The 27,989-nt window shown below is 40.5% G+C and overlaps 1 protein-coding gene across 2 annotated transcripts in view; it reads right to left on the reverse strand.

Moving 5' to 3' along the window:
• The window catches only part of trim9 (tripartite motif containing 9), a 49,048-nt gene extending 33,981 nt beyond the window's left edge, over positions 1-15,067 (reverse strand). For both annotated transcript variants that reach the window (XM_085142844.1, XM_085142843.1), the window contains exon 1: positions 14,060-15,067. In XM_085142844.1, coding sequence (XP_084998970.1) covers positions 14,060-14,893 — 834 coding nt within the window. In that variant the 5' untranslated portion in view covers positions 14,894-15,067. The remainder of the gene's footprint in view (positions 1-14,059) is intronic.
• Positions 15,068-27,989: the final 12,922 nt, after the last annotated feature.

A 27,989-nucleotide genomic window follows, 5' to 3' on the forward strand; every position in this document is an offset into this window, starting at 1 on the left:
ATTGCTAATCCTGTCTTATCAACTAAAAGGTAATCCTTTTACAGTGCAATAGCACAACTGCAGCACATTTTGAATATTATGAAACAATGAATCCAGCAATTTGACTCTCTTCACTGATTACCAACATTTAAGCATAGAAGAAGAGAGATAATTTACTTTATTAACCCCCAAAGGAAAATTGTATCGTAGTAGCTGCAAATTCACACAAATTACTAAAAAAACATAAACTACATAAACCAAGAAAAAATCATGCAAGCTACTATGCTACAAATTTAAGTAAAAGATAATAAATATACGATTACAAAAAATGGACTATAGCTAGAATTTAAGATATTTGAATTCTTGCTATTGTAAAATTTAATGAATTTCATAATTTTCTTGTACATTTACAATGACAGGGCTATTCTATTCTATTCTATTCTACTTACTGTTATAAAATAACCCAAGCTCTTTGGCTTTCATTGAATCCACTCACACACTTATGGTCATGTGATCACTAGCCACGACTTAACTGCTATTTTGGACTGGCAACCACTGGTCACTAGTGAGAAGTGCGTATTCCTCAACCTTGTGATTGCTTTAGTCACTAGAATATTGCTCTTAATTTGAATGAAACATACCGACTTGTCAACAACTTGTTCGTCATGTTAGACATGTTACAATCGAGATTACAGTTTAGCCTCAGAGAAACCAGTCAGTGATAGAAAAATGAGTATTCCCTGAACAGTTATGAGCTGTGGGTGATTGCAGTTGCAGGGAAAATGATTGCTAAACTACAGCCTCGTCAGGGGCTACCTGGAAACCACCTGTTGCTAGGCAAAAAATGTGCAAAAAAACCTCCTTGTGATTGTTTCAATTGGTAGCATTTCCTGTGATGATGTTTTGAATGGAGTTTTCTACAAACACTGGCTGGCTAAATTATATGGGCCATTTGCCTTCAAAATGAACCTCTAGAAAAACGTTGAGTGCATCACTGAGGCACAACTTTTACTTTGTAAGCAAACGATCTCTATTTCTGATTTATGTTTCATTATTTCAAGTTTTATTACCACTGGGCTAGCCAGTGACTAACGAGATCACAAGAAGCTTTTTGGTGAAGCGCCCTTTCTGTTACTTTGTGCATGTGACTTCACATAGCAACAGCCAGCAACCATGAATCACTCGCCAGCAAGTCGGGGAACACACTTTTTTCCCTAGCAACCATTTCCAGTATAACGAATAGCTCTTCACACAACAGCGTGTTTCTTCACAACTGTAGTAAATTTACCAATTTTTTTCAGTTTTATGTTCCAGGTTGTTTCTAGGTTGAGCTAAGTGTCTTTCCTTCAGAAGTTTTCTTTTTTTTAAAACTTTGTTTTGTGTACAGAATAAACAAACAGGATTTAATGAGCTTTAGATGTGCTGGTGGGCAGATTTCCATGTTTTCAGTCATCTTTATGCAAAGCTTTCCTGGCTCCAGCTTTATAGCTACTGCTCAGATATGACAGCGTTACCAATCAAACTCTTGGCAATGACAGAAATAGAAGAATTTACCAAATGTCAAAACATCCCCTTAGATAAGGAAGACATCTTCTGATTTGAATTCAAATCCACAACAGAAAAGAAAAACTCACTTTTTAGGACAACCCTTTTGGGTTTCTGAAATCAATCAGCTGCACTCTGCCTGGATCGCTAAGCCGCCACCATCATTTTAAGATCCTGCCAATCACACTCTGGTGACTTCATCACTGATCAGCCGGTCCTTCACACCTGCCCTTTCATCTGTCCTAAACTGGGAGCTGGTTTTCACTCTCAGTTCTCTCATTTTGCTCTCTGATACAGTGATGGATACTGTGAGAGCTCGAGCCTCGCCTAGTTAACAGTCAGCTTGCGTTTGGTGACAGAGCAGATGAAATGAAAAGCACTCGATTGTCCGGGGGCGTTTTTCTGCAGTGTCTGTTTGAGAGCCTGCAGAGCTCAGTCCTCAAAACCAGGTCAAATAGTGCCACGAAAGTGGAGGCTGGTTTATTTTTGCACAGCTCACGGCGACTTCCTGCTCTGCGGTGTCCACGGTGCCAAGACCGGCAGGTCGGCATATGGGAAGACAGACTTTAGCAACAAATCAAGAAAGCTGAGGTCAAGTAGGAAGAAAACTTGTTGTTCACACCTCAAGTTCTGTCACAGATTTTTTACATTTAATGACTTATTTTTAAGTAACAGCTAAACTATTCATGACAGGAAAAAAAAGACTGAGGCCACATCTCTAAGGCAAATATATAATTTGCTTTGATTATTTTTTCATCCAAGTGCTCTTCATACAATTCAACTACACAAGCTGGGAAGCCATTTTCCCAATTTTGCATATAAATGAGAATTAGAAGATGGAAACAACATGGAAGCTACAAAACAGTTTATAAATTTATGGATCAGAGCTTTAAACGACATGCTGATATTTGTTTCCAGTATATCTGAAATATATTTCCTTATATCCTCCTGAGAACCAGCTTATTCATTTATGACCTCTGTAACGGGACATTTGTTTCTGGTCTATATCTTTTGACGTGTTTGAACTATCCTACTAAGTCCTGATGTAATAAATAGAGGATATCCTGGTCTTTCAATTGATATCTTGTGTGTTTTCGTTTGGTTTGTAGGTACTAAGTCAATCAGCTACAAATACCGAGGTTAACTGAAAAACACTCAGGTCTCTGTTGAGCCACACCTCTTAACCTTTGAATTCAGGCGTTTTCAGTCTCATAAAATCAAGAAATCAGCCAGGCAGGCTACCTTTAGTGGAAGAATAACTATTCTCACTAAATTCAAGTGTGATAAAATGATGCCATGAAATTCCATCCCTCCTAAATGTTCCACAGTCAGCTGTAACAGGTAAAATTGCAAAGTGGAAGCATTTAGGGACTGCACCAATTCATTCATGAAGCAGGAGACCACCTAAAGTTGCCAACACTCTGCTGGCATTAACATCAGCACAAAACCTGTGTGCCGGGATATCATGATAGCATGGGTTATGATGGCTGAGCAGCTGCATGCAAGCCTTACTATTAGATAGAGTGGTTTAAAGCACACTGCTACTGTACTTGGGATCAGGGGAAACCTGATGAATTAGTGTAGGTTTGGTAAAAAACAGAATGCTGCCTGACTGCATTGTACAGGTTGTTTTTCTAAAGTTGGCCTGGGCTTCTTAATTCCAGTAAAGGGAAATTTTGGATATTTTGGGCAAATCTAGGCTTCCAACTTTGTGGGAACATTTTTGGCAAGGCCTTTTCTTTTTCCTTTTCCAGGATGACTGTGCCCTAGTGCACAAATCAAAGTCCATAAAGGTATGGTCGGATGAGTTTGGCGTGGAGGAAATTGACTGGCACAGAGCCCCAACCTCAACCCCATCCAACACCTTTGGGATGAATTAGAGCAGAGACTGCGAGCCAGGCACTCTCATTCAGCACCAATATCTGACCTCACAAATGCTCTTCTTGATGAACAGACAAAACGTTTCTATAGATTTGTGTAGAAATATTTCCCAGAATTTTGGAAACTTATATTTGCAAATGAAGGGCCAACTCAATATTAGAGTCTATGGATTAATGTGTAGGTAGCCCGATACTTGTAATGTGTGGAAGACTTGCTGATGATATCCCAAGGAGATATTTTACTTCATCCATTTGTTACAGTTTTTATTCTTGTGTTTTTGGTTTGCATGCAGCTTGATGAGATTTTCATCGTTTCTAAGATGATTGATGAGAACATTTAGCGATAACTTAAAATGCATGATATTTACATCTCATCTTCCTGCATTTGCATTTTCATTGCTTTTAAAAGAGAATATATTTCACTGTCATGGCAGGATTCATGCTACTGTGATATTAGTTCTGGCTGATACCCTCAGAGAGAATAGGGCTTTCTAAAAGTTTCAGCTGAATCCCCTACTTACATTAATGCAATGCAACTTCAAGCTTGCCCTGGGGATAAAATACATCTTGTTCAGGGATAGTGGAAATAAAAGCATCATGCAACGTTAGACTGAAGAAGAGGATGGTGCAATGTTTTGGGATGAGCTTCGAGGGGTTGTTGAGTTAGTGGGGTGGGGGGGCTTAGGATATACCTGCTATTTGGAAGTACTAATCATCTTAGTAATTAAGCCAAGTGGGAACACGTGCATAGGATGAATAATTCACCACCAGCTCCGGGGCCATTCTGCATGTTTCATTTTCTCTCCACGGCTGAGTGAACTAGCCAATATGTCACAGGAAAGCGCGAATGTCAGAAAGGCATCAGAGCCATTTTGGATTAAAGCACCCACTAGGAAGTGGGAAGTGCAAGGACAGTAGGAGGAAGGTACACAGCAAATCCAGCATGTCCAAATTAACACTGTCAGATTTGATTTCAACACTTTTAAAGTGTCTATATGGGTCCACACCAGAGAGTGTTAATTTAACTCTTTTTGGAGAGTTGGTATGTTAACTCTGATTTAGTGTTAAACACCAAATCTCTCTGGAGTTGATAATTTAACACTTGGTGTTAAGAGTTTATATATTAACTCTCAAAGAGTATTTTAGTTTAACTACGTAAGAGTTATCTTCTAATTAATTCTAAAAAGCGGGAATTTTACTGTTCTGAACTTCTAGAAATTTCTTTTGGAAATAAACATTTATTAAAAAGATGCAATGGTTTTTGAAAAACATTTATTCTGAACTGTGCACCACAATTTCAAAACATTTTCTGAAAGATGTAACAGTGTACATGTTCTCACTTTCATTAGAATTTCGTTTATCAAAAGGTCTGACATAGGTGAGCTGGTAAATGCAAATAACAGCATTCTCATCACTTATTTCAATAAATACAAAATACAATATGCATGTCCTTCAGTCATCACTTTGTGGAACTTCAACGCACTTCTGCTCTCCCCCATATTCCATCTTCACAAGCATATCCTATGTGGAGATTGAATAAAAATTAGTTGACACTAATTAATGGCACAAATCAATTGCAGCACAGTAAAAAAAAAAAAGGAATCCTTTTTGAGCGATTACTTGTGTAAAGTATTTTCCCAAAAGACAAGGACACAGACAACAGGTAATACTGAACTAAATGTAAAACCTCAACCTTTTTCATTTTTACCTAAACCGTGTGCACAAAACTCTGGAGGAATCTAAATGCTAACGTAGAACTCAGTCGGGACATCTGCTACTGCTGTTTGCTCGTTTTTTATGGGAGATCGTTTTCAGGCTTCAATTAGCACCATTATATCAACATTTCACATTCTAGACATTGTTTTAAGTGTATTTGACCAAGAAATTTGACTGAAAATTCACATGCAAGCTTTTTTTCAAGGCTGTGGTATTTGCCCGCAAACAATACCTTTCAGCTAGCTAAAACAGAATATTATGCTATCACCGAGCAACATGGCTAATGCCTTTCACACAGCTTTGTCTCAACTCCAAAGAGCCACAGAAGTAAAAGCTAATAACAATAATTGAAACAATCTTTGAAAACATGACTTACCAAGCATGGCAAACAACTCAAATATGTAGAGCAAAATGTTCTGAAACGGCTTCACTTCAGCTTCGATTGGAGCCGTGCTGGGGGCGGAGTCTGTGAATTTACTCTATTGGTGTCATAGCCCCTGTAGGAGTTCAGAGTTAAGAGGTCAAGAGTTAATGTTTCCATTGTAACACCTCCAGATTTGAAATAGAAACACTCATTTTTAACACTCGATTTTAACTACTATCATTTTACACCTCAGAGTTACATTAAAAGAATGTGACTCTACTTAGAGTAAAATTAACTCTAAGACTACTAACACCAAAACATTTAACACTTTTGAATTTGCTGTGTACAATGTCACTGCAAAGCTCTTAAAGTTAGAGAAGTAGAAAAGTAAAAACACTCCGTGCTAATTAAAAACACACATAGGCACAAAACTTTCCATCCCTGTCACTGCAAAGATAGCATTTTGAGTTCCCATAACCTACTTTCAAAAATTGTGGCGATACCTCTCTGTGAAATGCTCCGCTCTCAGTCTTAAGTACTTTCTTTAAGTACTCTCTTTATGCACACTTAATCCCGCGTGTAATACACAGTCATTTTGGCTACATACTGTAAACAGACATAAGCTGACAGAAGGTCAACTTCTGGATGACAAAGACACAAAACAAGCAAACAAAATTAAATAACATATTTTCCCCCACAGCTTTCAGATGAAAGAATGTGAAACTTAATGCAATTTTACACAGCTTGATTACTGATTGTGCTTCTCTCTACAGAGAGACCAACCGGAAACTTTAACATGAAAGATTGTGGTTGTTTACATGAGCTAAGGCAATCCTTGGAGAACCCAATCTGCAATATTCAGCGGGCGACTTGATGATATTTTGTATCATGGGAACCTTTTGTTGTTAAAAAATTAAGCCCTGACATGTTGGAAGAGTTAAGAGTCGGCACAGATTGTGTTTCTCCTCTGTGTTTAACAAGATCCCGTACGACACTGTCTTCTGCAGGGAGAACCTAAGTGGCTGGTGCATTATTCATCGCTTAAGTCATCAATAATGCACAAGGAGCCGTTAACTATCCACACACACACACACACAAAAAGACAGATAAAACTAAAATAATTATAGGAGGGGATTTGAAAGTTGCCACAGTTTCTCCATGTGACAAACTGAGTCATTGTGTGATGGACCCTTGGGACAGCACCGCAGGAAATGGGGCAGAAGTGATCTATTCTTATCAGTGAGGCCAGCGTCTGCTGCAGATGATCAAGAGGCTTACCTGCTGGTCTAACTGAAAATGTCAAATGGATAAAATCAGGCAGAAAGTACCTGATGATTGGAAATCATTTATTTCTTTACTGACAAGTGCACGTGTGGCAAGTGTACATTCTAGGTACTTGGATGGTATTATCTCTATGATCAAATTGCTGGTGAGCTTGGCTACACAGGGGAAGTGGAGGGACCACTAAGTAGTTTTAAACAAGTAGGAATATATCAGTAACTAACCAGCAGCAGCAGAATTATGGGCAGTGGCCTAAGCAGAGAAGCCCAGACATTCCTCTCTCTAGCCACCTTCTCCAGCTTATCTGGGGGAACACCAAGGCGTTCCTGGGCAGCCGAGAGAAGTAATCTCTCCGGTTTGTCCTGGGTCTACCCCTGGGCCTCCTCCTTGTTAGACAGGGGTGGGGAACTCCAGGCCTCAGAAGCTGGTGTCCTGCAAGTTTTAGATACCACCCTGAATCAAATGATTAGTTCATTACCAGGCCTCTGGAGAACTGCAACATGTTGAGGAGGTAATTTAGCCATTTAAATCAACTATTTTGGATCAAGGACATGTCTAAAACCTGCAGGGCACTGTCCCTTGAGGCTTGGAGTTCCCCCACCCCTGCTGTACGACATGCCTGGAACACCTCACCCAGGAGGCGCCCACGAGGTATCTTAATCAGATGCATAAACCACCTCAGAAGACTCTTTTTCATGTGGAGGAGTGTTGGCTCTACTCTGAGCCCCTGCCAGATGGCCGAACTCCTAACCCTATCTAAGGGAGAGCCCAGCCACCCTGCTCATTTCCACAGCTTGTATCCGAGATCTCGCTCTCTCGGTCACTACACACAGCTCGTACCAGGTAAGGGTAGGGATGTGCATCGACCAATAAATCGAGAGCTTCGGTTTCACAATCAGCTCTCTCTTCAACATGACAGACCGGTAGAGCGTCCACATCACTGCAGCCATGGTTCCAACTCATCTGTTGATGTCCTGTTACTGTCTTCCATTTCTTGTGAACATGATCCCGAGATACTTGGGACAGCAACTCGTCTCTGACGTGGAGTGGACACTCCACCCTGATCCAGCTGAGGACCATGGCCTCGGAGCTGCTAATTCTCATACATGCCACTTCACATTCAGTTGCGAACTGCGCCAGTGCGAGCTGGAGGCCACCACCTGATCATGCCAACCGGAACACATCATCCACAAAAAGCAGAGATGAAATTCTGAGGTCGTGAATGCAGAATCCTTCAACCACTTGGGTATGCCTAAATATTGGCATTGTTTGTTTTTAATGCATTTTGAATCGTCGTCTTGGCATAGGCCAAAGATGCCTATGACAGTCTCTATTAGGTAGATAAACTAGTACTTGCACCTTTATACTCAAGTTGAGTACTTTTCACCCAGTCGTGCACACATTCACTTTGAGAAAACTCACTCAGACTCTGATGGATGCATCGGGTCTGATTTGGGTATTTGGTTGAGTATTTCGCCCGAGTATTTGTAGACGAACTGCTCTACCACCTGAGCCACAGCCACAGCAACATTTTGTGCCAGGTAGAAGGCCCTGGTCAGTTCATCATGTCTATTTCATTCCTTTAAGCAAAAACAACCTACAGATGTCACTGAAAAGCCTGAACACTGTTTCGTAACTGGACCGTGTAACTCTTCCTATTAAATTAATCGTTCAGCTATATCCATACTTGAAGCTAATTAGACAAGACTCTGAGAACAGATTGATGATAATTACATCAGTGCCACTTCAGGGTTTGCCACTTTATGGTCAGGACAATGATGTTGATGATGCTGATGATAAATTTGTGAGTTATGCTGACAAAAACAAGGTCAGTGCACGATTTAACTTGTGCTGCCCACGTCTCAGTTTGAGCTCACTTTTTTGGTGTCCTTATTTAATAATGTGGGCTGACTGTTCCAGAGCAGCCAGATGTAGCAGAGCAAAATAAATGATGCCGTTTAAAACATTTGACTGCTTGAGCTGAAAAGAATAACTCTTTTTTTGTTCCTTTCCCAGTTGGGTCACAAAGGAGAAATGGCACTGTGGATTTTCTAGGCATTTATCTCTCTCAAGTTCCATGCCTGGAGCAAGCTAAAATATTCAGACAGTCTGTGTTCTCATCTGGAGAAGTTATATAAAAATATGTCAGTGTTTTCTGTGCAAACCCGACTCATTTACCTCACTGATGAGACCTTCAGCGCGGCTCTGCCTCTCCTTCCTGCTCATACTCTGGTTCACTTCTTCTCTTTGGGGTGTTTGGGGTCATTCATCGCTCTCATTTTGCTGCTTTCTTATCTCCCTCTTTCATTAACATTTACACAGATAATCTCTTTACATGGCAGCTTGAGGGGTAAATATCAGCGCCTTTAATGAAGCAGCATCAACCTAAACGGCTTTAAGACACTGAAGCTTACGCCCACTGTGAAAATTCATTCTTCAAAAACCTCAGGCCTTACTTTGCCCTCTGCATTTATTAATGCTTTCTTAAACAATTGAGCAACCGTGTCTTTTATCGACACAGAGTCACTTATAAAAAAAGACATATTTAAGGGTAGTGTGAGCTGTATCACTGCACGGCGTTGGACTATTACTGAACAATGTTCTTTTGCACTTACACTAACTAGACACTTTATTAGGTACACCTGTTCAACTGCTTATTAACATAAATTTCTAATCAACCAATCACACGGCAGCTCAAAGCAGCAAAATGCAACTCAATGCATTTAGGTATGCAGACATGGTCAAGATGACCTGTTGAAGTTCAAACCAATCATCAGAATGGGAAAGAAAGGTGTTTTAAAGGATCTTGAACGTGGCGTGGTTGGACTGGTCTATTTCAGAAACTGCTGATCTACTGGGATTTTCCCAGGGTTTACAGAGAATGGGCCGAATGGACCAGTGAGAGGCAAAAATGCCTTGTTGATGCCAGAGGTCAGAGGAGAATGCTGGCTGCCTTGAGCTGGTAGGAAGGAAACAACAATTCAAATAACTGCTTGTTATTTGAATTCACAGTGCATCCAACTTTGAAACAGATGGCTACAGCAGCAGAAGACCACTTCTGTCAGCCAAGAACAGGAGAATTAGGCAACAATTCACACGTCTCACCAAAGCTGGATAACATAATATTGGAAAAACCTCGCCTGGTGTTATGAGTCTTGATTTCTGCTGCAACATGTGGATGGTAGAGTGGTTTAAACAACATAAAAATTGAGCCATCCTGCTTTTAATCAACATTTTAGGCTGCTGGTGGTGGTTCAAACTGGATAACACGCCATTAAGCTCAAATAATCGCAAACTGGCTTCTTCAACATGACAATGAGTTCAATTCAATTTTATTTATATAGTGCCAAATCACAACAACAGTTGCCTCAAGGCACTTTATATTGTAAGGTAGACCCTACAATAATACACAGAGGAAAACCCAACAATCTTATGACCCCCTATGAGCAAGCACTTTGGCAACAGTGGGAAGGAAAAACTCCCTTTTAACAGGAAGAAACCTCCAGCAGAACCAGGCTCAGGGAGGGGCGGCTATCTGCTGCGAGTGGTTGGGGTGAGAGAAGGAAGATAGGACAAAAGACATGCTGTGGAAGAGGATTAATAATAAGCAATGATTCAATGCAGAGAGGTCTAAGTTCACTGTACTCAACTGTACTCGATAGTCACCAAATCTCAGTCCAGCAGAGCAGCTTTGGGATTTGGTGGGACAGGAGATGAACAACCAGCAGATCTGCAGCAACAATGTGATGCTATCATGTCGATATAAACCAGAATCTCTGGGGAATTTTTCCAGCACTTTGCAAAGGCAGTTCTGAAGGTGAAAGAAAGTCCATACCAGAAATGGCAGGCTGTAACTAATAAAGTGTCCAGTAAGCGTATTTTGAACGAAGCCATAATGCAGAACACCTTTGAGTTGAAACATTTGTGCAATAATTAACTGTAAGCATGACACATTCTTCTCATTACTAATTAAATACAGTATTGGACAGTTTTTTCTGCTTCTCTTTATGTGGCTGTCCCGACAGAAGACAGCGGTTAAAGCGGGAAAGGACAAATAACCTGCTTCTTGTATGTGAATTTTTAAGGCTTTTCCTTCTCTCCCACTGAGTTTAACAGAAGCTCCAGGTAGCTTCTTCTTCTACCAAGAAATTACAAGAAATTACATCAGCTTCAAGGCTGAAACAAGACTTTAAAATGTTTCCCGGCCACGTGACCTGTTCTGTCTGTCCTCATTAGCTTGCTTTTGGGGCCACCTTGAATGAGAGCTTGTAGAGCATCAGTTTGGGTTAACTTAGTGTCACTTTCTGTTAGACCTTTTTTTCTTAATAGGAGTAAAGATAAAAGATAGCACATGTGCAAACCCTCAGAGTCAAACCTCTGGATTTATCTCCCTTCCTGTAGCAGGAAAAAGAATCTGCTGCAATCTGTTACCTATTTTCCACACACACACACACACACACACACACATGCATTACATTCAGTTTGATTAATCACCTGTAATTGCCACTAAACATAATGAGTGGCAGACCGTGACTTGGATTGCATTCAGTGACCTGTTATGACATCCGTGAAGAGTTGAGGACCACTCACTGTGTAGCAATTTAACACACTGATGATACCCCTTTACTCTTTTTAATGTGATTTGTGGAGATCAACACTAAAGTCCTGCCACCACATAAAACCTTCCAGTACAAATCTGAAGAGGCAGACGTATGCCGGACGAGTCACTCTTTCATTTCTGCTCTTTCTTGATGACCATTTTGGTTTAGAGTGACCAAAAGGAGAGCTTGGCGATAAATCAGGGTGTTTTATTGCCTATGAGACTAGAAGAGAAGCCAAGAATGCGTTTGAACTAATGCAGGAGGAGAGCATGTAGAGCGCAAGTAATGATCTGAAACAGCATTCATTTTTAGAACGCAACAGAGGGGAGAAGTGTAAAGCATGTGGGGTGGATTCCTCGTGGGGTCCAGTATCTTAGAGACCTTTGCTGCTTTGTACTTCAGGAAGAGGGATTTGGCTGTTATGGCAGCAGGTGGTTAAAGTCGTTTACAGCAAGGAGAGAAATGCTGCAGAATGATGGAGAAATCACTGTTTTTCTGCTCAAAAAGACAAGAAAAAATGCAACTGAAAAACAGAACAGATCCTATTAAATGATATCACCACATTTCCAGCTCTGAAGTGTAAATGCTGCAGGTGTGGATTCGAGATCAAGATCCTTAGTGTGGTACTTTGTGCATCAGCATTAGACAGCAAAGATGAAAAATGCACCGGCTCAGACACAAAAGCGCACAGATCAAACAACCAAAAGCTTTGATCAGTTTAAGCATGAAGGGGAATGCAAGATGTTTATGGGCATTTCTAAGGCTGTGTAAGTATATGGGTAAGCAGGACATGCTTTTTGAATACTGGTTGGTTTTTCTATGGCTACGGCAAAAACCTTGAAGCTCAAATAGTTTTCTTGAAGTTTGCAACTGTGCTGTTTTGGTTCATTTTTATTAACCCATCTTTCCAGAGGTAGGCTTTTTGGGAAACTGCTGAAAAATGTGAAGCCTGCTACTTGCCCAGTAAGGAGAGGGAAAATTTGATTCCATAGGGGGCCAGATTCTATCATGCTGTTTTAAAGATGCTCGGGTGGAGGAAATACACAGAGCTAGGACTGTGTGTTAAATGTGAAGCTTTATGAGATGATCCATCTCTAATATTTGTGCAAGTGAAGAAGAGAAAGGACCCCTAAAAAGGCACAAATCCATCATTTTCCCTTTGTAATGTAACTTAATCAATATTGTTTGATAAACCTGTGTCTGTATTTTGGCATTAGCCCCAGAAATCTAGGTTTGGTCAGTCTCTACTTCATACTGGAGGGGGGGGGAGGGGGGGGAATCAGTAAATAAGCTAAAATAGGTTGAGATTTCTAATCGTTACATAGAATATTTGTTTGTATTCTTGTCATTTTGCAGTAACTATTTATCAAGATGTGAAAAAGCTTTTTCTCCAGTGAACATTGTGAGGAATACCCTGAAGCTCCCAAAGATGGCCATGCTCAACTCTGCCAACTCTGAGCTCTGAGCCATCTGTCACAGCTCCGTGGGCAGCTTCAGATGATCAGATGATAGATCAGAAATAACCAGGTGCCGTGAGATACAGTCAAAAAAAAAAAAAGTGCCACCTGCTGAATATTGGCACTAAAATGCCTGGTACCACTGATTGGTTTCTAAAAATACTCTTTTTCCCATTTTACATCCAAGCATGATTACGCAGAACAGATTGGCAACTTTTCATGTGATGGAAATTTGATATGAGCGAAATGTTCGACCCCATCTGATATTCCCAGCAATTTTACAGTTGTCTATCGCGTCTGAAGTGACACACTATCCCCCTACAAGGGATGATTGGAGTGGGGTGCTTTTAAATTGTTGTTTTGGAGACATATAAAACCAGACTGCTGAGAATAAATGACGAGGATGGGGAGATAGTGATGTGCCTGTGTTGCTTGTGCACCAGCACTCAATACATTCATTGTTTTTTGGGGTTTTATCATGGAAACCAGGAGACACCACGACTACACATCATGCTCCCTGTGTGTGCGTGGGTACATGTGTGAGTTATATCTAGCTCTACATTCTTCCCTTCTTCATTGAAGGCTGGAGTGTGGAGGTGAGGGTTGCTGGTGCAGAGGCGTAGATAATCTCAGCTCTGCCTCTCCTGCCCACAACAACTCAGCTTCCAAAATAGCTTCCCAATTCACGCCACAGGCCTGCATCTGTGCTTCACTCCCCATTCTCAATAAAGCATAGCTTCAGCGTTTGCCATGCCTAATGATCTCCAGGGCGCCTGTGAGCTGTCAAAGCACTGAAGGAATTTGATGTTGGCATCTCGTGAGACAGATGGTCATCATTTACATGGTCATGCAAATAGAAAAGAGCAGCTTCTAGTTGTCCACTTATGAGGTAAAATTAAAAATGAACCACTGCCTTTCAGGTTTGTTTGGCAGTGTTTGGATAAAGGCAGCGTCACATGAAGCTGGACCGTGTATCAGGCAATAAAATGCATCCTCTTACTATTGTTAAACACTCATTTAAATCCAAAGCGGCAGAACGAACACCCCACAGCTCTGTACCTCTCTACCGGATGCTAAGCAGAGCTGACAAGACAGCGCAAATTATTTCGAACACAGACTTGTTGCTCAGCTCAGAGGATGTTGAATCATTGCACAGAGCGGCCAAAAACACAAATAAAGACAGAAACACGCACTTGTAAGGGACGAAGACAACCCCGATCATTTTTACGCACGTACCTTGTGCAGTTTCCACATTGCGCCTAAAGCTTTGACCTCATGCGTGCCGTGTTTCCCTTCCTCCAAACACTGATAACACACAGGCATCTTGCACTGTACACAGTACATGCTGAGATTCTCCAGTTCGTGCTCTGTGCAAGTGGAAATTTTGCGGGGACTGGCGCGGCGACTTATCCGGCCCTGCGCCGGCGGCACCAGGCGATGCTTGGCGAGTGGACCGCGGGGAGGATGGCAGCGCAGGCGGCACGGGTCGCAGTAGAAGACGTCGCACTGCTCGCACATCACGGTGGCCTCCTTTGGACTCTTCTCGCAGAGCTGACATTTGAGAGCGGCCGCTTTGCTCTGCTGATACCTGTCCACCACCCCCTCCAGCACCCTGTTCTTGGGGAATCCGCGGAGTCCCCTGTCGTCCAGGATGAGGCTGCGGTGACACTGCGGACAGGTGATGCAGGAGTTACGAGGGATCGGAGTTAAGGAGCCGGGGTGCGGTAGAAGGTGCTGCTGCTGCGGCTGAGGGACAGTCGGGGGGAAAACCCGAACCCCGTTCGGTGATTTTTGGCAAGGGGTGGTCGGAGCGCTCACGAAGCCCCCGTAGGAACCGTAGCCACTGTCCGCCTCACTATACAAACTCATTTTATCCAAATCCAGATAATCATAATCGGAGACCCCGGACCCGGAGGCTCGGCTGCTCTGTGGAGACTCGGAGTCGGGGGTCTGCACAAGAATATTCCGAGCACAGGCTAAGCAAATGTTATGGGAGCACGGCAGTATGATGGGCTCCCGGTAAAATGAGCCGCAAACAGGGCATTTTAACTCTTCCTCCATTTCATCCATGGTTGATCCTGAGAGGTGAGAGATTCCTCCGGGGTGTGCAAATAGAAACGGGAGAAGTTTCGGCAGAGCCTCGGCTGATCGGGCTGCTCTCTGTTTGCGCGTAAACGAAGCTCCAGTCGCGTTCTGCTGTTATAACTGCAAGTGCAACCTTGACCAAATGAAAGACATCAACGAAAAGGAGGCATACTAACACTACTCACCAATAAGCGCGCAGCGTCAGCTCAGGCTGGATTGCTATTGGACAACCAATGGATTCCAAACAACCATTGGACAAATGAACTGTCGGCGTGAAGGTCCGTTAATGAGCTCTAGAGCGATATACACAGCAGACACTAATGCGTGTGGACTTCAGTGAATGCAAAGGATAATTGTTTAGAGCCTTAAAAGGAAATCAATAGAATAAAAATGATTACTAAACACAATCTGAACTCAACATCCATCCTTCATATGCTTTAATTTGAGAATCAAACCAAAGAAAATATTTTGTATTGTCTCAGAAAATGTTCACATAAGCCGATTAGTCTCGTCTCTAAATGTGCTTTCAAAGTATTTACTTAATACAGAATGGAAACATCCACACAGGTCTTCATCAGCAAAAGGTATTTAAGTAAAACGATGATGGGATTATTACTGAGGCATTCGTGCACAGGCAGCTGCATTTAACTTCTTCATATGCTGCAGTGTATTTTATACTGTCACAATTATAAGTTCAACAGAACTGGATCTAAACAGGCTAGAAAACCAACTCGTGCAGCTGCAACTAGTGATAAGCATTTATTCAGATTTACAGCTTTGGTTAATAGATTATTTTATTTTGTACAAAAACAGTCAAAAATGCTTATCATCAGGGGTAACATGTGACATCTGCGAAAAACATTTGTCCAACCAGTGGTTAAAGAAAGAAACAAAAGCTAAATTGCAGTGATATAACACAGTTTGGGAGTATGACATAACATTAGAACCAGAGAATAATTGACATTTATATCATTGCTAATTTTCTGTATTTAGGTATCTGTAGCTGCTGCACAACATAAACTTGCAAACTTGCTGTTTGAAAAGCTCCTTTCATCCGCACAGGGAGCAAAGATCACTGCTGAAGCTGAGCGAAAACATGGAAACTGACACCTTGTGAGATAAGATAAAGCAGCAGCTCTCAAATGCACTCCAAAGTGTGTTTTTTTCCTTGAGTATCCAGAGCCTCTTTATTTCTCTGGCCAAATACCTCAGTCATTTTTGAGACATCCATGGCAACGTGAGCAGCTAGTCTTCAGTGAAGCTGTTGATAGGGAAATGAATTGGAATAATCCCATTTAAAAGAATACTTTTTTCTCAGAGGCCCAGGGGGCAACATGAGGCCACTTAGTGTGATTATATTAGCATATTTCCTAAGAAAGTTTGGGAATAGAAATGGCATTAATTAGGACGTTTTTGTTAAACATAATCAGTTTGTCATAGTTCCAGATAAATATGTCAAACTTGAGTGTGAACAACCACACAATCACATACACGGTTGCATTTTCAGTGCATCACCTGGAAAATGGAAAACTGAGTTTTTGAACATCTCTTTTGCAACACTGTCAAAGAGTTGTTTAATTTCTGACAGAGCTTCCTGTGCTGTCAATGTTTCTGCCCATTATCTTCTCAGATTCGTGAAAATATACAACAAATGGTGAGTTTATCCCTGCAAATGCATCCCTGGATTAAACCAAATACAGTGTTGACTTCAACCAAATGTTTGTAACAAGTCCATTAGCTATTTTTGGATGCATGCTCGCTGCCTCCTCTGGCATTATGGCATTGTTCTCTGTGTAATCTCCTCAGTTGGGGGCTACAGTGCAGCTTCCTGTTTGAGTAAATCTTTATTTTGTATTCTTTCTTTCTTTTTTTTTTGTTCTTCATTGCCAACACTCTCCTTCTGCCAGGACACACAGGCTAGGCAGCTCTCACCGGGAAATTTTCACAGATTTCTTTTTACTTTTCATGGATCACATCCCAGAATGCTCCTGTGTCTGTGATCATTCTGATGTTTTTAGTGACCTCATGTGCACCAACATGGGAGAGAGAAGACAACAGAACCGAGAAACCATAACCCCCCCCCAAGGTCAAGTTATGGGAGAATATAATTCTAATTATAAAACAATTATTAATTATAGAATAGAATAGAATAGAATTCAACTTTATTGTCATTGCACATGTCACAGGTACAAGGCAACGAAATGCAGTTTGCATCCATCCAGAAGTGCTTTAGCCATGATATAGATATATTACAAACATATATTAGCAATAATATAGATATGTAAGTATATTGCAGAAATGGATCTATTATGGTATGTTATAATGTACACGGTATGAAGGTATGAATATGCTATAACTATAAGTATGTACAGGCTGTAGTGAGTACAAGCTATGTACAGGCTATGAACAGGATATAAATATGAAATATGAGATATACAGCTATACAGAAATGTGAACTATGCAAGTTATAAACAGTTGTAGAATTAAAAATTATTGTATTATACAGAATGATTATTTATACAGAATTATACAGTAGTGCAGTTAAGATAAGTGAGAGATGTGGATAATTTCTACAGACGCTATATAAAGTGCTAGTGGTTGAGAGTGGTGGCTCAGTCCATGTTATTATTATGTGTATGAGGGTACAGTTGTCCATTGTGTGTGTGTGTAGGTGGTTGTGTGTGTGTGTATGTCCAGTCCATGTGTTTAACGTGGATCAGATGTCAGGAGGCAGGAGTCTGACAGCTGTGGGGAAGAAGCTGTTCTGGTACTTGGTGGTCTTAGTCCACCAGGTACCGGATTCATAATTCATAATTATCAATTATGACCTAATCAGAATTGGTTATTTTTTCAGAAATAACTGATGAGCATTGAAGAGTTTTACTTAAAGATAACAGCTGCAGATTTTAATTCCCATTACTCTTATTGCTAATTTTTTAAATACTCAGCAATATCCCAAACAGCAGGTGCATAATTTTCAGTGAACAGAAATTAAATCTAATTTCTAATAAACCTTCAATGAATGCTTTGAAATAATCTTTCTTCAAAACAAAAGGCAGCCCAAGTCTATTCATAACTTGAATTGCTTTATTAAACATACAGTATTGTGCATTTCTTCCAGCGATGAACAATATCTGAAAAATAATAAGGATAAATATAAGAAAAAAAGTCCTGACACAGGATCTGAGAGATGCATCTGGCCCTTCATAAATGTTTACTGAATGCTCATCCGGAATGCTCTCAGTGGAAGGATGACAGCCAAGATGCCATTCTTATGGAAGGGAAACAGGGAAAACCCGTGCACTTGGATTCCTTTGATTGCCATATGAAAAATGGAGCACATTACTTCAGAAACTACTTCACCAGCCTGGGAACATTCTGCAGCAGCATTTATTTTATACCGATGTGACAGTAATGTGTTTTTTTAACTGGACAGCTAATTTATAAGCAGGTTTCCTACCTTCCCAGCAATGGCAGCTTTACAGTGGAAGCTATCATTCAGTGCTTACAGTGGGACGAGGCATGTGTTGTTAACAAGATATTGCTACATTAATAACACAATAATGGCAACTGCTGCACTGAACAGATGCTCTGTCTTCAGGGAGCTGATCAAACACATTCCAGCGAGACATACAAAAGACAGATGCATATTCATCACTTTTGTTGAGTCACGCAGAGGTTCTGATGAAGTGATTTGCTGCATGTATGTTGTATAATATTAAATGATGTCAAAGGCTTGACTGGCTCTAAATGTATGCGTACGCATGGTCTGAGGTATGTGTGAGGGCCACACATTGTCATCACACACTGTTTATGTATAAATACATGTTTATGTGTCGGAAAATGCATACATATTGTTTTGTTTACTGCATATATTCAGGTGTTAGTGTATCATTTGTTTTCCTTTAGCTCTAATATGCCATTGAAGAGGTGGGTCCAAACATTGCTTTCTTTTTAATGCTCTTGAAAAAGCACATTAATGCAACAGTTCATCGTTTCACCTTCAATACCTGGATCACTAACAGAGATAAAAAGCCCCTTTTGTCGGTTGAAACTATTCAGCTCAGAGTTCAGTCATCCTGCTCGGAGTCTGCGCTGCCATCGATAAGGGATGAAGTCTCCTTTGTGCGTTACTCTGAGTCTATTACCTCGTTTCTCCACAGACTCCCTTTGCAGCCCCAGAGGCATCCTACCATCTGTGTAAAGAAGCGGACAGACTGAAGGATCTTTATGGTACACAGCTCAGCCTAGATAGCAATCTCTATGGGACAAAGTGGTGATATTGTGAAGATAAGACTAGAAGGGGTATGCATGCTTTTGTTCTTGACCTCTGGCATAAGAGAAATTGTGGTTTGATAACTTCTGGAAGAACGAAGGTACTGTAATTTTTTTTTTAAAAAAAGAATGGTTACACTGAATCCAAAATTGTGCAACACAGCAAAGCGTCTTTATAAACCACCTTTAAAGTTCCTTTTGTTTTGAGCTAAATTTAAAGAGTCAGATTCGACCTTCCAGCTGTCCATGTACAATAGATTAGAATTCCTATTCATTAGAATAGGTGTCAAATATTTAGTTATAAAAAAATTTCTGGCACAGATATGCTCCTTAAACAGCCTCCGCTCTGTTAGGACGGAGGCAGGAGAATATCACTGTCAACAGGACCCAAGTTGCAGACTGTGGAAATGAAAATTTGGTCCACATTGACAAGATAGCATCGCCCAGTTGCTGCAGATTTGTTGCAAATCTTCTATTTATCCATCCCAAAGGTGCTCTACTGGAGAGCTGGTGACTGCAGATGTAATATGAGTGATTCGTGTTCTAGTTTGAGATGGTTTGAGTTTTATGACATGGTGCATTATCCTGATGGATGCAGCCATCAGAAGTTGAGCTGAACATGAACTTTGGTCATAAAGGGGTGGACGTGGTTAGGAACAATATGCTATGACTGGCTCAAAAGCTCTGCAAAACAATGGCCAGGTGTCCAGCAACCCCCTGCATCGAACAGGAAACTCCGGCAAAACAGAGCAAACTAACACTGCAAAAAGCCCCCAGACTGTATCGCAATAGTGAGGATAGGCTGTGGCATTTAAATGATTCTCAGCTGGTGCCAAGAAGTCTAAAATGTTCCAAGAAAATATCTTCCCACACTATTACACCATCTGAAGCACTGATTAAAGACAGGAAATATACATGTTTTCATGTTGTTTAGACCAAATTCTGACCCAACTATCTGAATGTTGGGTCAGAAAGCTTTGTTGAACTCATGTAATTGCAAAAGAGTTGGAGCAGAAGATCAGACCAGATGTGGCCATCTGCTTCAATATGAGTTACAGTTGCCTTCCTATCAGCTTTAAGCAGTCTGGATGTTCACCTCTTTACCTGCATATTTTTTTTCTTCCATTTTTCTGATTATTATCTGTAAATCCCAGAAATGGTTGTATGCAGGAAAATCCCAGTAGATTAGCTGTTTCTGAAATACTCAGATCAGCCTGTCTGGAACCAACAACCACACCATATTCAGACTCATTTAAGTTACCTGTCTTCCCCATTCTGTTGCTCACTTTGAACTTCAGTAGACTGTCTGGATCATAGCTACAGGAGTTGCTGTTAGATGATTGGCTGGTTAGATATTTGCTGTACCTCATAAAGCAGTCAGTGAGTGTAGTAGCACAGTGTGAGATGCAATCTGGGAGAGGGTGCACGAAGCAAAACCAAATTTGTTCCCAGGTCCAGATGGTATACACCACTGAAGATATTTTAAGAGCAGCAAATTTGAATGCCTACAAGCAGACAGACAGACAAGCAGCTGGTGGCTTACCACCCAGACATCGTGGTGGTTCACATGAAACAGAAGAGAGCATGTTATACTGTAGATGGTTAAAAGTAACATCAGGAAGAAGGAATGTGATTCAGAGGATAAAGTCCAAAATAGTCTCAGTGGGGTTGGGTGTCAAAAGTGTGCAATTTAGTCCAATTCTGCTCATATTTCAAAAGTTATGCACAAGGAATCGTTTTTCTTAGGTGCACATGTTGCACACAGTGAAAGTGGTGAAAAACTATCTGGTTATGTTAAGGCACCAAATACAAGTTAGGTTTAGGAAAACAGTCACAGCATTAACCAACTGAAAACATGCATACCCAGTGCAATCAGATGAAAATCCAAAGGGTTCTTTACGAGCATCCGCGTGAGCGTTAATGTTGCATCAAGAGCCACTAAAGCACACTTTGTGTGTATTTGTGAGATACCAGCAGCTGTGTCAGAGCAGTTTCTTTCACAATGACAGTCCACTAAGTGTCACTGAATGGTTTGATGAGTATGAAAAAGCTGTGACTCATATGCTAAGCTCTTCACACTCGTCAAACATCGAATCACTTGAACACATGGGAAATTTTGTACTTATGAGTTCGACCACTCTATATACTACCAACATCAGAGTATGCAGTAGAATCGATGCCACGGTGCATGAAGCTGTTCAGGCAGCACATGGTGCCCCAACAATAAGACACTTTATCCTTCACTTTCTTTAATTTGTCAGCAGATATCAGGAAATTAATATTCACTGACACTTAATTGTTTTACTAACACACCATCAGCACCATTAATATCCCGAGATCCCTCTACTTATCCCTAAACTTATTGAGCTGCTTGAGTGAATTTGAAAGGTATGCAAGTCACTCTTTTATGTAACCTTCAGTGACCAACTGCCGCCCATGGCGACCTTCACCAACCTTTTCCTTATGCAATAGTTTGTATATTTTACCATCTGCTATTAGGATTCTCTGCAGGAGAAAGGACACACTGGGTGACCAAAGCCCACCATCACTGTGCTTGACATCTCCGCACAATGCAGCACCTTCCCAAAGCTCAAATGAGCTCATGTTTATGGATTCAGAACCATCTGTGCCCTTCACAGTGACCTGATAAATGCATTTTCCTGATGCAGTATTTGTAAATTAAGCCTTCAGGGAAAGATTCATGAAGTAAACAGATATTTGAGATGCTTTCGTGCAATTATTAAAGTGTACTTTTAGTCCGACCTTTCCTTAAAGAAGAGGGAAGTGTTGGAGAGTGACTGAAGACTATTGTGATACTGAGCAAGACAGAAGAAGCAATGGCAGAGAAAGAAGGATATGGATTGCAATAAAGATAATCCACCTTAACAAATCAGATACTTTGTGAATACAATTGAGTACAAAACAGGTTTCAAAACATGACCTGTGGGCATAGGGTAAAGTGATCACATGAGAGATCAGATGGTAGTTCTGTCCAACCGACTTACTTTCAGTCAGGCATATTACACCTTATTGTCATATTCACAAGAAAGAATGGACTCAAATACAAGACTCAGAAGACTAATGCAAATTTTAGCTCTTTATTTGCACGAGCAACAAATAAATAAATCAGAATTCAGGCACGTTTCAATCTGTTAAGTATTGCAAGAGAACGAGCTGGAGGACACTGGAGGATTGCATTTTCCTTGTAAACTTGCAGGTGGGGGAGGTAGGTGACAGTGACAGAGATAATTGTTAGACAGCTTTGTTTTTTATTTTATTTAACTTGGAGGTTTCTAATCTTACATGTTCAGTTCTTGATCCATCCAAAACACACATATAGGAGAACTAAGTGAGCAGATGAGAAGGTAAAGTCAAGTTTCTGAAAACAATAAGCTGGATACTCGCAGGAACAGACCTTGACTCTCACTACAAAGGTAACAACAATCTGGCAAAGAGTTGAGGTTTGAGCTGGCCGTTGAATCTCAGGATGACAAGTAGATGCAGACAGGTGTGGCGGATGGAACAGAAGGCAGGAGAAACCCTGCCAAAGGAAGGCGGGGGTAAAACCAGAGCCTGGTTCAACTTTCATCTGAGAAAGAAAAGAAAGTGAAAAGAGGAAGGGAAAAAGAAGGAGCATGGCAGGACCATGACAAATTATATGTCTTAGTTTGGAAGAAAGGTTGAACTAAAAATGTTTGTGGAGATTTTTACATTTTGCTTTGACAGCAGAGTCATGCATTTTATGTTTGACCTCACTCATTTCAAGCAAAACACAAAACAAACAAGTAATATTTGATCAGTAAAAGTGGATTTTTTAAGTGACTCTGTGAAAAAAGAAATTTTGAGGTACTCTTTTAAAGTTTTGAATGCTGTGTTTGCTTTTGTTTGCCATAAATAGGACAACAGGAATGTTATAATGATGTGTTTCTGAGCTGCTGATTTGGTTTTGTTCTTGGCTGGTCTGTGCCATGCTCTCGGTATAAATACACAGGTTGGAGCAGCTGTAACTGAAGCTGAAATGCTGGATTTTTTCCCCCCTCTGTATTTCTGCACACAGTCATCCTGTGAGAGAGGCCGAGGTTGATGCTACTGTGAATTTCCACAAAAACAACCAGTTGAGAGTGCACTGCATCACTAATGAAGAGCAATTTCACTACATGTGTGGGCTGTCTGAAGAGATATGTGGGGCCTCCACGTGCACCATCACTTTGCACCTCTCCCGTGCAAACTGTCCGGGCTCCACAGGGAATTTGTGCTGCAATTAATAGCGTAATGATTTTTTAAGAAATCTAAGTGGGTTGGAGGTTTGTTTCTAAACTCAGCTCTCCTGTTGCATGGGGACTCACATGATGTACTCCTAACCCAAAGAAACCAGAGGAACTGAGCACAGAAAGGACAATATTGATCTCTTCCCTGTCTTTAAACATGAAGTCAGTCAAATCAAGAGAAAAATGAAAAATGTCATGGGGTAAGGAATGCAAAAGTAAATAATAAAGCTGAGTAGTTCAGAGAGATGCTGGACCTGCTGGACCTCTTTCCTCCTCGACTAAAAGCTCTCATTAAGACAGAAGGGTCAACAAAATAATACTTGTGGTGTCTTCGGTTGTCCTTTCCTTTGTTTCAGCACCCCCAACAACAACATAGACGAAATGTGCCTCACTGGCCACAATCCATACATTTACTCCATCTCCCAACCCCCACCAAGGATCCAGCAGGGACCCCTCTAATGGCACCAGCTCTCATTACTGCAGGCTATATAGCTTTCTTGAGGACTCCTTTGTTTACCTCTGATTCAGTAAAAACAGGTGAGGGTTCTACTTTCACATTATATGCTTGCAAAAATCAGAGATGGCCAAAATATATTGTGACCCAGTTAAAGTTTGATGGAGAATGGAAAAAGATGGGAACTCCGCTGAGAGTTGTGTGGGGGAAAAAAAGGATGAATACCCTGGTGTGATTCATGAATATTGGTCAAAGGTTTTATTGCAGTTACTTGTATAATTAATGGAGTTTTTTTTTTAATATAGCAGAACTAATTCATGGATAAAAGACGTTCTGGTAAAAGAGAGAAATGGACAGAAGCTGTGAAAGTGGTTCACTTGATGTTAACCTGCAGCTATTGTGTGAAGAATTTGCATTGTATGCACTCTCCAGCTAAATGTCTACTGCCCATTAGACCCAAAACCAAACAAAATATTAGGCCAACCCTCACAGAAAACACTGGTTTTGTAGGGTTTATGGGTGATGTCATGCTACATATACCTATATACTTGAGGGGGGGGGGGGCTTGTAGCAGACAAGCAGCAAAATGTAAGAGTCCTATGGAAAAAAAAATAGCTAATGCAAGAGGCCAGCCACTTAACAGAAGCTCCAGAGACTCCCATGGTTCATCCTGACACATCCTATTATAAAATGCATTTTTGTTAGATGTAGCCTGTGTCCCACTGATATGCACAAGTTTAAGATTTAATGCAAATATTTTACAAAATAAAATCGCAGTGGCACCAAGAAAACTGATCAGAAAGCTGATTTATGTATTGATAAGATTAATGATAAAATCCTGTGAAGCCCCATTCACCTGCACTGTAACTTGGCCACATTTGACTGTTCTGCTCTGTCCCCCTCCCCCAAACTACTATATTTGATTATATTTAAAAAAAAAAAAAGAAAATACAGATACAAATACAGATAATACACTGTGTAACTTTTTTCCCTCAGTCTAGCCACTTTTTCCTCGTTTCTTTGTTTCCTTCTATTGTTCTTTGATTTACAGCTATCCACATCCCTGCAAGCGTCTCTTTTCCCCCACTGTCAGCTGACCTCCCACAGGCACAATAGATGTGGCCTGGAGAGATTGGTGTGGTGACCATTGATCCACTGGGACTCTCGCTGATGCCTCCATCATCTCAGTAACAGCAACACTCCTGGAAAGGTGGGGGAGGGGGGGGGGGTCATGATTGACTCTCTCTGTGAGAAACATAAATCATTTTGTTTATTGACACAAACGTCAGCTGTATATTCAGTGCTTATTTATTAAGTGGCATGCCATTTTCTTAATGCTTTTAAACTTGTTTTAATGTATTCTTCTCTGTACCACACAGTTCAGTTTTTTCAAAATCAATCAAAATCCATTAAAGCAGTATTGTTCTTCAATATGAAAAATAATACCATTGTCTCCAGACAGTTGCTATTGTGCTAAACAGATCGAGTACAGAGTGCTATTCCCAGCCTTTGGGGGGCAGTGTGTTCAAAAATAGCAGCTGTAAATGGGCCAGAGGCAGCTGCAAGAAAACTCCTTCTTAATAGACTACAAATGACAACTCATCAGTATCAAAATAGTTCTCACACAGTCGCTCTTCTCTCATACTGTACTGAAAGAAAACACTAGAAACAAAAAGTTAAACGTACTGACCGGGGCACAGAGACAGTGTCCCGCGAGGGTCCAGTTTAGCCCACTGCATGGCACTTCACTGAAGTCATTAATTACTCCATTTTTTAAATAATATGCGTTGCTATTTCTAGTGGTGATGCAATGCCAGTGTTAAATAATGAATGGAAATTCAATATTTTTTTTAAATCTCAACAAACTGTTTGAAGTCACGCTGGTTGAAAAAGACAAGCTTTTATTATGTAGTTACGAAAACATGTGAACTGGATGTCTGTCTTTTCATTGTGCTTTTACGTGGTACATGCATGTGACAACAGTAGACTCATTAAACATAGAAAACCTCCGACATGTTGATGAAATTACAGTTATTTTTGTAAATGGTGATTCATTAAATAAGAAAAGATGATTTTTAGAATGTACTTCTGTAAATTTATTAACCTTCATGTAGAGTTATGTTAAAAAGAATCAAGCCTGTAGAGTCAGATGGGTTTTTTGCATTTTTTCTGAGCATTGCATGATGCAACCTTCTCGTGAAGTTGATGGGACGTCCACTCCTGGGAAGATTGATAGCTGTCCTGAATATTAATCGCTCTCACTGTACAATGATGGGCTTCACATTTTTTTGGAAATGGTCTTCCTAGATTGATGGGCAACAAGAGCTTTTCAAAGATCATTGCTGATGTCTTCTCTCACTTGCACTGTGTTAATACACCTCAATGCTCAAGATTGGCTTACTCAGTGTAAAGGGTGTACTTTGTTTTTCACACACTTTTTTGTATTTTTGCTTAATTTCTGCTGAATCACATATTACACTGTATCATTATTTAATGATGCAGTGTAATATGTGATGTTTTGTAATTCATCTGAGGTTATATTTGCCTCATGGCCTCATTGTTTTTTATATTATGTCCTGACATGTGAATTTAAAAGGGTTCTTTCTTTTTACCTCTAGTGTAGATTATTATGCAATATCTTTACAGGTCTGATCTTCTTGAGATCAAATATTGTTATATGTATGAACAGATATGTGTGTCACATCACAAATAAGAATAGCTTGTTGTGTGAATGATATTTTATGTATTTCAGCTTTTTGTTCTTACTGACAGCATCAAAAGCAGACAGGTTCAGCAAAAACTATTCTGGCCAGATTGGTTTTGAGCAATGTTTTGAATTTGATAAAATTGTAAATACAGTTGGCTTTGTCTCAGCGGAGAACGATTACAACAGATTGCAACAGAAAAAGAAAAAAACATTTTAACAGACTGCAACAGCCTCATGTTAACGTTGGCCGAACCAGAGCTGGAGATTGTTGTTGTATCATTTGAGGATTGTGAATTTGTCCTGGGTAAACCACACTGGTGAAGCTGCATGGAAAATTGAATGACCCTACTTTAACTTGTAAGATGTGCCCCGATTCTTTGATATTGAGGATGAGAACAAACCAACACTGGCCCAGATGAGTTCAGTCAAACGATGATTTTATTAAACACACGCGTGGGAAGATGTATACTGTAACAACATCAGATCAGATCTTCGCTAAAAAGCACACTTCAAAATGGTTTTAATATGTCAGGATTCAGCCCCTTCTTGCGTCAGCAAAGAATATAATATGCATCAGTTACAGTTAATGATTGATTAAAAGTTAATGACAAGTTCCCATTATCAGCAACATTTTTACCATACATGGCTGTTTGTTTCAACCGTCTCCCCCTCCAGATGATTCCTGTTGACTTGCTCATTTCATGCTTGCATCATCTCTTGCATCAACTTTTGCTATGCAGGCACAAATGCAGTTACCAGAAAATGTATCTTACCTCTGACATAGAACTTCATCTACAGTTAGTTGTGTCTGTAAGCGTGCTTGCCCTAGCCTTCTTGGTCATCTTACACAATAGATCACCTGGACATTCACGCCGGACGAAGCTTATGACCTTCAAAAGGACTGAGCGCCAACTCTTTATGAGCGCATTTGCAAAGTGTGTATAAAAATAGCCACAACTACGCACTTGATAAAAGTTGAATTAGGTGGCACTAATGCAAGCCATGTTAGCAATGATATATTTTCTTTTAATTCCACAGATGTCGTAATGGCGCCAAGACTGGGGTTGTTCTTTTAGACCATTCTTTTTCTCCATAAACCCTAGAAGTGATTGTGTGGGAAAATCCCAGTATATCATCAGTTTCTGAAATATCCAGACCAGCATGTGTGGCACTAACACACTCAAAGGCATTCAGTTGTCTTTCTTCTCCACTCTGATGCTTGGTTTAAACTTAGGTAGTATGACCTTGTCTACATTCCTTTGTTCACTGGGTTACTGTCATGTGAAATGTGTTCATATAAAAAAGTTAACGCATTTTGATTCATTTAAAAAGACAACACATAAATTAATAAATTTACTTGTTTGAATGCATCTTTAA

This window comes from Neolamprologus multifasciatus, chromosome 19 (assembly GCF_963576455.1).
Source record: "Neolamprologus multifasciatus chromosome 19, fNeoMul1.2, whole genome shotgun sequence".
Classification (NCBI taxonomy): domain Eukaryota; kingdom Metazoa; phylum Chordata; class Actinopteri; order Cichliformes; family Cichlidae; genus Neolamprologus; species Neolamprologus multifasciatus.